This window comes from Sminthopsis crassicaudata, chromosome 6 (assembly GCF_048593235.1).
Source record: "Sminthopsis crassicaudata isolate SCR6 chromosome 6, ASM4859323v1, whole genome shotgun sequence".
NCBI lineage: Eukaryota > Metazoa > Chordata > Mammalia > Dasyuromorphia > Dasyuridae > Sminthopsis > Sminthopsis crassicaudata.
The window spans coordinates 124,870,419-124,885,648 of NC_133622.1; the positions used below are offsets into that span (position 1 = coordinate 124,870,419).

General features: G+C 36.1%; 1 protein-coding gene across 8 annotated transcripts in view; it reads right to left on the reverse strand.

Annotated features, from left to right (window-relative positions):
* LEF1 (lymphoid enhancer binding factor 1) overlaps window positions 1-15,230 on the reverse strand; it is a 168,992-nt gene that overhangs the window by 35,147 nt on the left and 118,615 nt on the right. For 4 of the 8 annotated variants that reach the window (XM_074272863.1, XM_074272864.1, XM_074272866.1 and 1 more), the window contains exons 5-8: window positions 8,284-8,374; window positions 6,536-6,619; window positions 3,881-4,003; window positions 1,684-1,846 (exon numbers count right to left, since the gene is read on the reverse strand). In XM_074272863.1, the coding sequence (XP_074128964.1) occupies window positions 1,684-1,846; window positions 3,881-4,003; window positions 6,536-6,619; window positions 8,284-8,374 (461 nt within the window). The remainder of the gene's footprint in view (window positions 1-1,683; window positions 1,847-3,880; window positions 4,004-6,535; window positions 6,620-8,283; window positions 8,375-15,230) is intronic. The other 4 variants (XM_074272869.1, XM_074272867.1, XM_074272868.1 and 1 more) reach the window with 1 other exon arrangement.

The window sequence follows — 15,230 nt, forward strand, 5'->3', positions numbered from 1 at the left end:
CCACTTACTGTTTGTGACAGGAGGCAAGCCATCCCATCTCTCTGTGCTTTGATTTTTTTTATATGTAAAATGAAGAAATTTCACTTGATAACCTTCTAGTGCTACATCTATGATTAGATTCCTTCTATTTTGCCTTACAGATTTGGGGGAAAGATGGGGGCTTGAAAGAGAAACTGTTTTCTCTTTTTAGGTAAGAGGCGAGAAATGGGGTGAAGGTCAGAGAACATGGGTTCAATTTCTGTTCTTTAACAATCTATATACTTGTGTGACTGTACAAATAATTTAACCTCAGCAGGCCTGTTTCCTCATCTGTGAAATGAAAGGATTAGACTAGATAGTTGCTAATTTCCTTTCCAATTCTCAATTTATGACATGCTTTAATTCTAGGTCCTCTCCCAAATGCTTCAACACTACCTAACTTCTTTTTTTTTCAGCTCATGACCTGGGTTAGTGTTATTAATTGAATCAACTTGCTCTGGACCTTGAACTTTCCTCATGGTTGCTGTTTTCCTCCTAGTACATGGTACCAGCATTCTCCCCTACCTACTCCCTTTTCCCTTCAGAACCATGTCATATCCTTATCTCTTTCACACTTTTCACCACTCATATTTTCCATAAGATCTTTTCATATTCTGCCATCAGATTTATTTATTCAAACAGGCCCCTAAACAAAATCCAATAAGTCACTGACTCTCTGGGAATAATTTCAGCATTTTGATGAATTTGATTTCAGGGACATAGGTGCTCTCTCCAGTGATGGCAATGACAGCTCATTCTTTAAGATTCTTGTTTGAGTCTTTCCCAAAGTCTTCCAACACATTAGAGGCATTCCATTAGGTTATATTGCTCTATCCCTGATGTGTGGAGGTCCTAAAGAAGAAAGCTGGGAGAAGTCTATAAAAGGAATCTTTTAGTGAGTTCCTTTGGTCCTCATGATATCCAAGGTGGGGCAGAGTGCACCATGAGTCATTGAGGGCCCTGGGGTTATAGGCCTACATTTTCCTCCTCTTTTCCTTCCTGGGATCTTAGCCACTCTCCTCTTGCAGATCTTAGGGAACAAACTTATAAGGAATAGGGATGGGAGTATGGAAATTGGAGGAAAACATAAGAAAACTTGAATTGTTGAACTGTTAAAAAATGTCCATTGCAGACAAGCAATTTATAAATGATTCTGGTTTGACATCAATAAGAAATAGACAGTGAAGATCTTCTGTTATGTATATATTTCTGTTCAGCTATATTCTTCTTGTCTTGTGTCTGGATCTCCATTTTTTGTGGGTGTTTCTTGGACACTGTCCTGTCCCATTTATTGAATGATAAACTCCTTGAAGGTGCCCTGAGTTACTTTTAATTCTTTCCAAGGCCCAGGTGCACATGGTAGGTAATACGTTTTCATGAGAGACTTGCAGTTCATAAAAAGCAATTATTAAATTTTCAGTTGGGAGCATTTACATCTTAGAAACTGATAATACAAATCAGAGCTTGGTTCAGAGCTTGGTTTATTGTTTTGTTGATTAGGCTTAAGAAAGTAGTGTAGAAATTTTTAAGTGTACTGAGAGTACATTTTTTTGGAAGGGTGAACTGGTTATTAAACATTTAGCACCATGTGGATGCTAGAAGGTGGGGTTTAATAAAATGTTTCCTTGGTGATTGTAAACATCCACATACTATTTCACTACTTACCCTTCGGCCTAGAATCTGGTTGATAGCTGCACTTTCTTTCAGAGTACACTCAGCTACAACATTCGCTCTCATTTCTTTCATGTATAACATAAAAGCATTCAGAGGTTTCTTAATGTGAGGTCTTTTCGGCTCCTGCTCCTTTCTCTGTTCATGCTGAGGCTTCCTAAAAGATAGGAGTTGAGGACAGTGAGAAGAGGATTACAAGGGGAAGAAAAGAGAGTATCTGCTTATTATCAATAGTCAAACTTACTCCTAGGAATAAAGATGGTAGGCTCATTATACTCCCATGTGTTCTTACATTTGAAGAGATGGAACCCAGCTAGATAGATTAAACCTAATTATATCAACAACAGAATTCAGCAAGCCACTGATTCTTTGTAGATAAAGGCCTTTACCAAACAATACTGGTTTCATAAAAACACTTCCCATATAAAAGGAAAGGGCTGTAATATTCTTTGACATAAGCTGGAAATGGATTTAGAGTTACAAAGAAGTAACAAACTGGGAGAGTGGCTTAAAATACGAAGAATTCACATCAGCCTTTATTTATTATCATCACAAGGGCTCTTTATTGATGTGAAAAAGGCTCATGGGCAAAATTAAAAATTATTTTAACAGCAGGTTATGAGTGAAGGTTTTTTTAAAGGTCAGAGGGTGAGGGGAAGTAAGGGAAGAATCTATAAAGTTAGGGAGAAGTTAGGGTGAGTCCTAGACAAGAAGAAACTTGCAAGAGGGTTATGTCTGTATCATGAGACAGAAGGAGTATGCTTTAGATATGCTCACAAGACAGTCTCAGGAATTTAGCCTCCCTTTGTGTGTGACAACAAGATTGTATGGGTTTGTTTCAGGGTTCACATCAGTCTTATGCTCAGTTTACTTAATTCTTTTTTTTTTAAATGAAAGAGTATATACATTTCTTTATAATTAGTGCACATTTCTTTATAATCAATATGACAGGTATTGGGAATATAAAAACTAAAATGAAGATGTCCTATATCAACAGGCATATATTCTAGAATCAGAATCATGGAATTTGAGAATTGGAAGAAAACTCAATAGCCAATTAGTCCAATTGATACCTGAAAGGAATCCCCATAATTCTCTAATAGGTAAATATTCCTCTGATTTCTGCTTAATGACTTAAAAGGAGGGGGAAACTTCCTATTTTTTTAAAGTAGTCCATTCCCTCTTGAACAGATCTAATTGTTAGGAACCTGTTTTTTCTAAAATCAAGCCTAAATAGACATCTTTGCAATTTCTACACATGTCTCCTGGGTATATCCTTTAGGGCTAAAGAGAAGGTTAATCCCTCTTTCCTATGAGGGTCTTTCTTAAAGAAAAAGAAAATTTTACTGATCTCCCTGAATCACCTCTTCTCCAGACTAAATATACCAAGTTCCTTCCATGGATTAATCATACAACATGGACCCAAAGCTTATCACCATCCTGGCTGCCTTTTTTGATCACTCTCTAGCCTATTGGGGGGTGGTCTGTCTATAATTATGATATCCTAAAATACTCCTGGACTTCAATCCTGTTGTGAAATTTGGGAGATGGCTTTAGCACTATGAGAACTACGAGAAGGAACATGGGGGGCAGCTAGTTGGTGTAGTAGACAGAGCACCAAACCTGAAGTCAGGAGAACCTGAGTTCAAGTCTGGCTTCAGACACTTAACATGTCCTGGCTGTGTGACCCTAGGCAAGTCACTTAACCCCAACTGCCTCAGGGGAAAAATCACATGAGAATGAACACAGCCTGAGGCATGGGGTTTTTATTTGCTCCTAATCTCTTCACTGCTAAGGCTTCAAACCAGACTGTGGGGGATGTCTTTAACAAGTAAGGGTGCCAACGTACCAGTTTATTTTATATGGGTTTCCTATGATGTCCAGTAGCCCCATGTAATTTACTGTATGAGCCGGATTGGAGTTGGCACTCTCCTAGCAAACAAATCCACTACTCATAAGTCCAAATTTGGAGATCCCTTTGGAGGGAGTAAGTTTTATTGATTATCAAATGTTCTATTCTTTGCTTTCTGAATTATAAAATAAAAAATAATATTATTACACAGGGAATGAAAGTACTTCTGAGTAGCTACAGAGTTATGGACAGGGAGGCACATGAAAAGCAAGTTTCCCCAATAAGAGAAGTGGAGAACAAGAGGTACTGAGAATGCCAGGAAACCAAAAGCAAACTTACACCTGCATTAGCTCATTGTCAGTATGAGGATGTTCCTGTTTGACCTGAGGCGTTACAATAGCTGGATGAGGGATTCCAGTTGTGTGGGGACCTGGAGGGCCAGGGATCATATGATGTGAAAACCTAAAAGAAAAAAGAAATAGATAAAAATAAATGTCTTCCACAAGCCATCATTGTAAGAACCTGGGAGAAGTCAGTAAACAGGACACTCTAAGGAAATATGGGAATGTCATTGGGCTGACAGTATAAACATTGTTCGTTGAATACAAGAAAATTTAATATTGTGTACAGTAACAGCATTTTTTCCTTAAATCATTTGATCAAGATTTAACAGCTGAAAAAGTTTTCCAACCAATTTAAAGGCCTCAGAAAAAACTCAAAGGATCATAGTATCATATACTTGGGGCTGGAAAAGATGTTCAAAGTCCTCTAACTCAACCCCCTCTTTTGAGGAAAGTAAGGTCTAAAGAAGTTGAATTCCTTACCTAAGGTCATAAGGTCAAGAATAAAAAAAAGACCAAAGATTTATAGCTAGAAGGGCCCTTAGAGGTCATTAAGTCCAAAAGATACATACAATGTATTTCTTTTTGAAAAAATATTTTTCAATAATAATATCAAAGAACTATTTATTTTGATCGTAATATTCCATGATGGTAATTCTTTTTACAATTTTAATAAGAGACCAAATAAATGAAACAAAAAAGTTCTCTCTTCAACTTGCAGAAAAGTATCAAAGTATAAGGACCTCCACTCTAGACATCCATCCAACTTTTGTTCTCTCCTATCCAAAGATCAAGAGAAGCAGGAGAAAATAAGAAGGAACATTTCCTTCAAATAATAAACATAGTTGAAATTGTCCCAGATACTTTACTGTACAGAATATTCCTTAAATTATATTAAAAGGATTGTTTAAGAATTCAAGAAGGCATTTTTAAATGAGGACAGTGTTGTATTTGATATCAGGAAAAATCCAGATACCTGTATTAAAAGCAACTACATTTCCAAAAGCTTTTTTCCTTTTTTTTCCCCTGAGGCAATTAGGGGTTAAGTGACTTGCCCAGGGTCACACAGCTAGGAAGTGTTAAGTGTCTGAGGCAAGATTTAAACTCAGGTCCTCCTGACTTAAGGGCTGGTGCTCCATCCACTGTTCCACCTAGCTGCTCCCAAAGGATTTTTTTAAAAGACCATTATAATGGTCTTAAAATATCCACCACCAATAAGCACAAAGGAGGGAAACTGCCATGTAAGAAAAATTAAACAAATAATAATCAGAGAATCAGTCTTAGAACTAGAAGAGACCTTGGAGGACATCTCCTTTCAACAAGTTTTTTTTTTAAGATATATTTGGCTTCATTCAAGAAACTTTTGCTTTTCAAAGTGTTTTAAGGATTTAAGAAGAGCCCTCCTCTTCCTACATGGCCTTCCCACACATCCAAGGTTAGCAGCTTTCTTCAATCAATTCAACACCCCAAACAGGCCTTTTTTGGGAGAAAAAAAAATTAACCTCTTTCATCTGGAAAGAATGGACTCTCCTTAAAAAAGAATCAAGATTGCAGGACTTCATCAGAGAATTAATCTGCTAAATTTAGTATTTCAGAAAAACAATAGATGATACTGATTATTTGTCAGTGAAAAAACCCTGTCACCAGACAATGTGACTTGAAGTTAGGTATAAATTTTTTTTCCTATGGGGAAAATTTTGTTTTTGACTCACTAACTGAAATGTCTACAATTAACCTTTATATAATATATATGTGTGTGTGTATATATATCTATATATATATATATCTATATATATATAGATATATATACACACACACATATATATTTATATATATGTAAATTATAAAGAACTTAAGAAACCCAGGTTAAAATTTCTTTTTAAATGTTGGTTCCCATTTATTAACCAAATAGTTTGATGCCCCATATAATGATAGTATTTCCCTTGACAAAGTCATACCAAATGCTGTGTGAATATATCAAGCACAGAATTCAGAAGCCATCTTTTCCCAGGTGCAAAAGCATTTACACAGAGCAATTTGTGGCATGGCAGGTCTCAGCTAGCATTGCTTGCACTAATAAGTCAACACATGGCCTGATTCACACACTAGTACAGACATCTCATAGGTTACTGACAGCTTATACAAACAACCCTTCTCCTGGGGCTGGGACTGGACCCTGCAGAATCTATGTATTTTTACCAACTAGTCATGCTATGCTGACATTGAAATTCATGTCTGAAAGCAAATTAGAGGGCAAGCCACTTTTCCCCTTCTTCCTCAATATATTTTATTAAATCAAGCAAACTGTGACTACAATTTCCAACATGAGAATATTTCACTCCCACCTCCCTCCATCTACATGTAAATGAGGAGCCCTTTCACTTTGGGAGTAAATATTTCCAAGTAAGGGAGATCCCGGATTATTGGCTTATCTGGTTTCTATCTCTTATCTACTGTATATGGCTCCTACCTGGGAAATCCTAATTAGCACTTCTAGTGTGGGAGCCAGGCAGCCTGTATCTACAGACAAACATGTTGTTGAAATTGAGGCACTGCTCCTAGCTGTCTAAAAGGCAAGCAGAGGCATACAAGATGCAAGAGAAAAGCAGCAGCTTGTATTCAAATGCCCCAGTTTTCCGCCTCCTCCACCTACCTGGACATGGAAGTGTCGACTGAGAGTGAGGATGGGTAGGGCTGCCTGAATCCACCCGTGATGGGATATACAGGCTGACCTTGCCTGAGGTCACAGAAGAAAGGAGCCCATCAATAATAAAAAACAAGAGTTACCAACTAGCAACAACAATGAGAGGAGGGCAGGATTAAAATAAGTTGTCTTGGGCTTTCAGTAGTTTCCCCCCTTCAGTTTCTTCAATTATAGATAACTAATTTCCCATCTCATTCCCACCCCCAAAAGAGTCATTTTTCTTAAACAAAATCCCTCTTTCCACACACACCACTGTTTAAAAACCATATTAGTCAGTTAAAAAGACTTGTGAGTCAGGTCTTCTCCACTAAAAAATAAATGAGTAAATAAGTAAAAGTCAGTCAGTAAATTTCATTTGAAAAGTCCGCAGACTGTTAGGAAATGGAATTTTTAAAAAAGTGAACAAAAATTGAATAAATCAATCCCGGTGACCAAACATTTTTTTATCTCCCCTCATGGAGTACATACATCCTCTATTCACATATTCCTCCAAGAAACAAACAAAATCTCCTGTTTGTTTTCTTTTCCATACTCCCTTCAGATTCCATCTCTTCTTTCCTCCCTCTCTGTCTTTCCCATGTCTAACATTACACTGTCTTCCATTAGTTTACACTCCCTCTTTTAACTGCCCCTGATGGGACTCAGCACAGGATTAATGCCCCCTAAGTAGCTAAGTTCAGAAAGAATAATTGATTCAGGTTTGAAAGTGTAAGCACAATCAATTAAATTCAAACAGAGTTATTGACTGAGAGATTGAATGCTTTAATTTAAAAAAAAAAAAAAAAAGACAACTGGCATTTCCAAAGCTGCTGGCCTTAACAGCAACCAAGAGGACAATCCATAGTTAAAAGGAGGAGAGATGAGAATTCTTAGCACACTGCATAAGGGCAGGGGTAAGGCAGGGAAGAAGGAGGGAAAGAAACAAACTGAAGTTTATCACAGATTCCAAGAGAAGGAATCTTCAAGAGGATTCCTCTTGAGGAGAAAAAAAAGATGAGGATAACAAAAAGGCAATACCATGTTTCTTCTTCCCTCATTCTTATAAATTACATTTCCTTTCCCTTTGAATTTTGGTTAAACAAATGATTTTAGGAAAAACAACTTTTAAAAATGCAATAAAAACAAAAGAAAAATACTTTTAACATAAAATTTTGGATAAAAGAGATTGAGATTGAAATTCAAGGTATATACCACCTTGCTCAAAAGTCAGGAACTGTTTTCATATCTTCAATTCCTATATAAGGTCTGCTCTGCTGACAGCTGACAGTTCTTTCTTCCCAGTTTGAAGAAAGTTCACTACTTTAGCAAGAAAAAATCCCCCATTACATATATTCACCTTTGGTGCTAGAAATTACAAGTTTATTAATAAAAAACTTTTAAAAATGTTTTCCCTAAGAACCATCTATTTGCAGTCATACCAAATGCCCAAAGCAAGACCGATCCATCCAACTCTGAGCTTCAAAGCAAAAATATTATATGTTCATTTTCTACACATATTACAAAACAGATTCAAACTGTTTCAAAGTCTACATTTTTTTTAATCTTTTAAATTGAATTGAAATGAATTGACCACCTTCCTCACGAAGTGAAATTTTCTTTACTCCATGGTACCGTTCATAAAGTTAACATGAACAAATGAAAAAGGAAAGGTATGAAAGTACAGATATTCTACTTCCAAGTTGTCAAAGAGTTCTTACCAGCCAAGAGGTGGGGCAATCTGTCCTACACCACTTGGAGACAGGGGATAAAAGGTAGGAATGTCAGGAGCTGGAGGATGTCTGGACATACCTGTTAAGAAGAACAGAAGAGAGGTAAATTTTTATATTCGACAGGCCACTGAGCAAAGAGATAAATGAAAAAAGAAGTAAAATGCCTTATGCTTTAATTAAGAGATGGAATCAAATTGTTTTTGTTGTGTAAATTTGGAAGAAGTTAGAAGGAAAGCACTTTGTAAATGACTGCATAAACATGAACTCGTACTATTATATTACTATTATTATGAATATTATTATCCTCACTTCAAAGGGATTTAAATTCTAGGGGAAAAGACCTTGATTAATGCATAACATATTTTTGTAATACAGTTACAACATTTGACTTTTTGAGAAATCAGTGAAAACACAAATGCACTATTGACTCAAACTAATCAAACTGACTTTAGAAAGATGCTATTTATTCCACTTTATTTTCTTTTAGCTAAGAAAAAGTTATACTGCTCTTCTGAACTGCAGCATGAAACAAAAAAGGGGAATGATGATACAGGTAAAGTAAACAGCCTTCTATGGAGCTTTTGTAGGATTAGGTAGGTATCTACTTTTACCAATTTGAACTGGCTCCCTCATGGATGAGATTTGGAAAATTTGCTACCAGAGATCAGTGATTAATTAGGAATCATCTTCAGCCTCATAATATCACATTTGATATGATACATTGGGTTTCTGGCTGTCACTTCATCTTCAGCTAAGTTCTGCAAAGCTAGTTGAAACTTCTGGGATTCAAAGTCACCTTGTTCCACATTACTTGTATTTCCTAGAATGGCAACATCCTACTGGAAATGCTCCTCTTCCTAGCCACACAGTGTCTCTTAATTGTACAATTAGATTAGATATAATTCTAGTATCAGATGACTCTTCTTTCAATAAATTTTACCCTATACTTTATGAGAGAAAAAGGAATAAGGGAGAGAACCCCATGAGCAAGCCTATAAAAAGTTGTCATTTAATATGTTTGGGGAAGTAAAACCTAGGACAGAAAAAGCTATTAAGGCTTCTTAACACATTAAATCAACTCCTTTAAAGGGCTATCTCAATATTTATGTTCACATTCTGGAGGTGTGAAAACTAAAGAGACATCCACATGGGAGGCTGAAATGGTACTAAGTGAGTAGATTGCTGTTATGTAGGTAATACAGGTAAATTGAGTATATATTCCTGTGATATTCATTTTTTTCATGCAAAATTCCATTGAGTTCCATCTGGATTTTAGGATATACCAAAAATTTTGAAATTGAAAACAGAATTTCCTAAGAAGGAAATACCAATATGACTTACTCAAATTTGACAACATTTACAGGGATATATATATATATATATATATATATATATATATATATATATATATATATATGAAATAAAATCTTACTTGTTCCTCACAATAACCCCATGAAGTAGATGTCATTGTTAACATCATTTTACAGAAGAGGAAATTAAAACTGAGACTTGTCTAGGATTCTGTAGGTAGTCAGTATCTAAAGAAGGTTTTCCTGATTCCAAGCCCTGAACTGCTGGCCACCTGAAACTGTAGGAAGAACAAAAGAGGGGAGAAGGCTGATAGAAATAAGAAATAGCCAAAACTGAGCCCATGAGCAGCTAGGTGAGTAGTAGATTACAGGCCCTAGAGTCAAAAAGACCTGAGTTCAAATCTGGTCTCAGACACTTACTAGCTGTGTGACCCTGTACGGGTCATTTAACCTTATTTGCCTCTGTTTCCTGATGTATAAAATGAGCCTAGCGCATGCTTTTAGTTGCTAATGCAACTAAAAAGAACAGGAAAATCTTCATATCCAAGTCAAGTTTTAGCACTTGGTGACCCCCTTTGGGATTTTCCTGGCAAAAGATATGAAGTGCATTGTCATTTCCTTCACCAAAGTAAGCAAGACATGAGGTCAAAAAGGGTAATATTTTTAGATAGCAGTTCCTGTGAAAAAGATATAGACTTTTTAGTAGACCATAAGCTCATTGTGAGTCAACTATATATCACGCCTCATACACAAGTCTCCTACCTTCAGACTGAGTCCTTAAAACCCATTTCTCCCCCATATTTGGAGTGTGGTCCCTTCTTTCTGCTTTTCTGAATTCTTGCTTGTATACCCGGCCCTTCCCCCACATAACTATTCAGTATTAAGGCAAGATTTAAATTCTTCCCAGCTCTAAGTCCAGTAGTGTCTCTATCCCCTTATCAATGCCACATTTGGAGTATTATGTCCAAATGGTACCACGTTTTGAGAAGAATATTAATTAATCGACTTGATCCAAAGGAGATTGGATATGCTAGTCAGAAGATGAGTTTAATAAGATGAGTTACATGTATATGTAACATTAAAAAGAGTATATTTAAGGGCAGACAACAGTTGTCTGCAAATGTGTCTGCAAATATTTGAAAAGCTGTCAAGTAAAAGAAAAATTGGATGTGTTCTGCTTGGCCCTAGAGGAAAGAAAAAATAACAATAAGTAAATTTGAAGAGAGTCAGATTTTAATCTGATGTAAAGAAAATCAGCCTGATGATAAGAGCTGACCCAAAGTATAATCGGCTTTCTCAGGAGGTACTTGACTCACCTTTATTAGAGAGGACCATTCCTCAAGGATGTTGCAGACCAGGGATTCTTAACCTTTTAAAAAATATCATGTGCCCATTTTCAATTCCTTTTTTAGAATAATGTTTTTAAAGCATAAAATAAAATAGGGTTACAAAGTCATATTGAAATAGATTTTTTTTCTCACCCAAGTTCACAAATTCTTAATAATCTATATACATATATCAGGTTAAGAATTTGTTTTGTAGAGGAAGGTTCCTGTTCAGGTCTGCATTGAACTAGAAAAGCACAAAAGTCCCCTTTGATTCTGAAAATCTACTGAAGAATATATATTGATAGAGCTATGATTTCATCATTATGAATCTAGAACAATGGGGGCCACTAAAGCATATCTAAGGATCTTTGCAGGCTGCAAATGATCTATTACATTTTAATTTATTTTGTTCAATATTTCTCAATTACATTTGCCTCTGCTTCAGACTACATTTGGAAGTGTCGAAGCCACCACATTTTGATAACATTTGCTTGAGATCACAACCCCAAAGTTAGGCTCCTTTGGCAGAGGCAGTTAGGTGATGTGATGATACAGTGCTGGGTCTGGGGTCTGGGGAGTTCATATCCTGTCTCAGACAACAAATAAACAAATAAACAAATCACACAGCCTTGGTCTGCCTCCATTTCTTTAACAGCGAAATGGGGATAAGAATAGCACCTACCTCCCAGTGAGGATGTTGTTGTGAGGATGGACTAAGATAATATTTAAATTTTTAAAATATATTTTAATAGTTTTTATTTACCAGATATATGCATGGGTAATTTTACAACACTGACAATTGCCAAATCTTTTGTTCTAATTTTTCCCCTCCTTTCCCCCTACCAGATGACAGGTTGACCAATATATGTTAAATATGTTAAATGTAAGTTAAATACAATATATGTATATATGTCCAAACAGCTGTTTTGCTGTACAAAAAGAATCGGACTTTGAAATAGTGTACAATTAGCCTGTGAAGCAAATCCAAAATGCAGGCGGACAAAATTAGAGGGATTGGAATTCTATGTAGTGGTTCATAGTCATTTCCCAGAGTTCTTTTGCTGGGTGTAGCTGGTTCAGTTCATTACTGCTCTATTGGAACTGATTTGGTTCATCTTATTGTTGGAGAGGGTCACATCCATCAGAATTGATCATCATATAGTATTGTTGTTGAAGTATATAATGATCTCCTGGTCCTGCTCATTTCACTCAGCATCAGTTCATGTAAGTTTCTCCAGACCTTTCTGAAATCATCCTGTTGGTCATTTCTTACAGAACAATAATATTCCATAACATTCATATACTACAATTTATTCATCCAATCTCCAATTGATGGGCATCCACATAGTTTCCAGTTTCTGGACACCACATAGAGCTGCCACAAACATTCTTGCACATACATGTCCCTTCCCCTTCTTTAAAATCTCTTTGGGATATAAGCCCAGTAGTAACATTGCTGGATCAAAGGGGATGCACAGTTTGATAGCTTTTTGAGCATAGTTCCAAATTGCTCTCCAGAATGGCTGGATTCTTTCACAACTCCACCAACAATGTATCAGTGTCCTAGTTTTCCCACATCCCCTCCCAACATTCTGCATCAAATTTCCCTGTCATTCTAGCCAATCTGACAGGTGTGTAGTGGTATCTCAGAGTTGTCTTAATTTGCATTTCTCTGATTAATAACAACTTGGAGCATCTTTTCATATGACTAGAAATAGTATCAATTTCTTCATCGGAGAATTGTCTGTTCATATCTTTTGACCATTTATCAATTGGAGATTGTCTTGATTTTAAGGTAATATTTTTAAAGGCCTCAGCAGAGTATACTCTGGCATTTAATAAATGCTTATTTTCTTTCTTTGGCCAGTCTGGTCTGGAATTACATGAGCTGAAAATAACTACAAAATCACGGACCATTGAAAGTTAAGTCTGTAAGAGACAAAGGGGAACAGAGAGATGTGAAAGTAGGACTTGAATCAGCTTCCAGAAGAAAAAAAGTGTAGATTGCAATTGAAAATGTTATTCAGGATGAGACACTTAGTTCTAACTCATAAGCATATGTGATATTGTAGCTCCTGCCTTTCAATAGCCAGAGTCTTTTCAGTAGTGGCCAATGTTTGATTCTACAAAATTAGGATACAAATAAATAAAAATTGTAATAATTCAATACTTGTAGAGATTCATAGTTGTGTCATTGTGACTACTATTTCTGAAATAGGTTAAATCCTTTCATGATTTAAGAGACCATCTTAACAAATTTCTAGGTTCAAAAAGTAAACAAAACACCAATTGCCAGAACTGAACCTCTATGGACTTTGCTAGACAGATCTCCAGATGACAGATGAATAACCTGTTAGATAGGCGCATACTAGAGATTAGAGCTGATATTTCATTGCCTTTACTTTTGAGAATCCAGAGTCACCTCTAAGCCAAAGTGAAAAACAGGATCTTAGAATTAAAAAAAAATCAACACAAACTGAAAATAGAAGTATAATAGTATTTTTCTAAACCTCATTTGTTGCAAGGCTGTCCAATCCAGATAAGAAAGTAAATTCACTCCAGGAATCATCCAGTGAAGACAAGCCAGACTTATTTGTCACTATAGAGATCAATACTGGTAACATTTAACCTATTTAAATCTATTTAAAGTCCATGAAACCAACAGCTTTTTATGTGTTTAAAGTGACTTTCGTATGTCCTTACAAAACTTCCTTTTGTATGTTCCTACAAAACTTCCCTTCCAAGTTAATTGTCCATTATTGTCCTTCATATGCTTTGCATTGTAGCCAAACTGACCTTTGACTCACTGTTGCTTATATACAACATTCAGCTTCTCTCACCATGCTGCTATATGGCTGCTTTGTCTGATGTATGAAATGCCCTCCCTCTTTACAAGTACTTAGTAGAATCTCTAGGTTCTTTTAAAGCTCACCTCCAGTATTATTTCTCATACAAGTATTTTCTGATCCTTCAAGTTGCTAGTGCCTCCCTTGCCCCTTGCCACCAAAATTCCTTGGTATATATTTTGCTTTTTCATTTTGGGGTATCTGTTGTTTCCTCTCAATAGAATATAAAAGTTTTCAAGGTAAAGCACTGTTTTATTTTTGTCTTTGTTAATAATCTGGGCCCAAGCATAGTGCTGGACACAGACTACAAGTAAATGAAAGAAGAGCATTTGGTAAGTCCTATTCTATGCAAAACATGATACTAAGTGCTAGAGAAACAAAGTTAAAATGTCCCTGCTCCCAAGAAGCTCACATTTTAAGAGAGTGACAAAATACATCTGAAGACTTTGGCAGAAGTAAGAAAGATCTCCTAGTCTTTAGGGTAAGGAGCAAAGTAGATACATTTTTTAATATCGTGTCTATTTAAAAAAACCCACATTTATATCTGGTATTATATTGGTATTGATGATGCCTTTGGTATTTTTTTATTTTTTACATTTAAAAAATTAATTTTATAATTATAACTTTTTTTTGGCAATATGTATACATGGGTAATTTTTTACAACATTATCCCTTGCACTCACTTCTATTCCAAATTTTCCCTCCTTCCCTCCACCCCCTCCTCTAGATGGCAGGCAGTGCCATACATGTTAAATGTGTTATAGTATATCCTAGATACAATATATATGTGCAGAACCGAATTTTGTGTTACACAGGAAGAATTGGATTCAGAAGGTAAAAATGACCTGGGAAGAAAAACAAAAATGCAAACAGTTTACACTCATTTCCCAGTGTTCCTTCTCTGGGTGTAGCTGATTCTGTCCTTCAACTGGAACTGAATTAGATCTTCTCTATGTTGGAGATATCCACTTCCATCAGAATACATCCTCGTACAGTATCGTTGTTGAAGTGTATAATGATCTCCTTGTCCTGCTCATTTCACTCAGCATCAGTTCATGTAAGTCTCTCCAATCCAATATTCCATAATATTCATATGCCATAATTTACACAGCCATTCTCCAATTGATGGGCATCCATTCATTTTCCAGTTTTTAGCCACTACAAAAAGAGCTGCCACAAACATTTTGGCACATACAGGTCTCTTTCCCCTCCTCAGTATTTCTTTGGGATATAAGCCCAGTAGTAGTACTTCTGAGTCAAAGGCTATGCACATTTTGATAACTTTTTGGGCATAGTTCCAAATTGCTCTCCAGAATGGCCAGATTCTTTCACAACTCCACCAACAATGCATCAGTGTCCCAGTTTTCCCACATCCCCTCCAACATTCATCATTATTTGTTCCTGTCATTTTAGCCAATCTGACAAGTGATCACAATGATATTACTTATCAA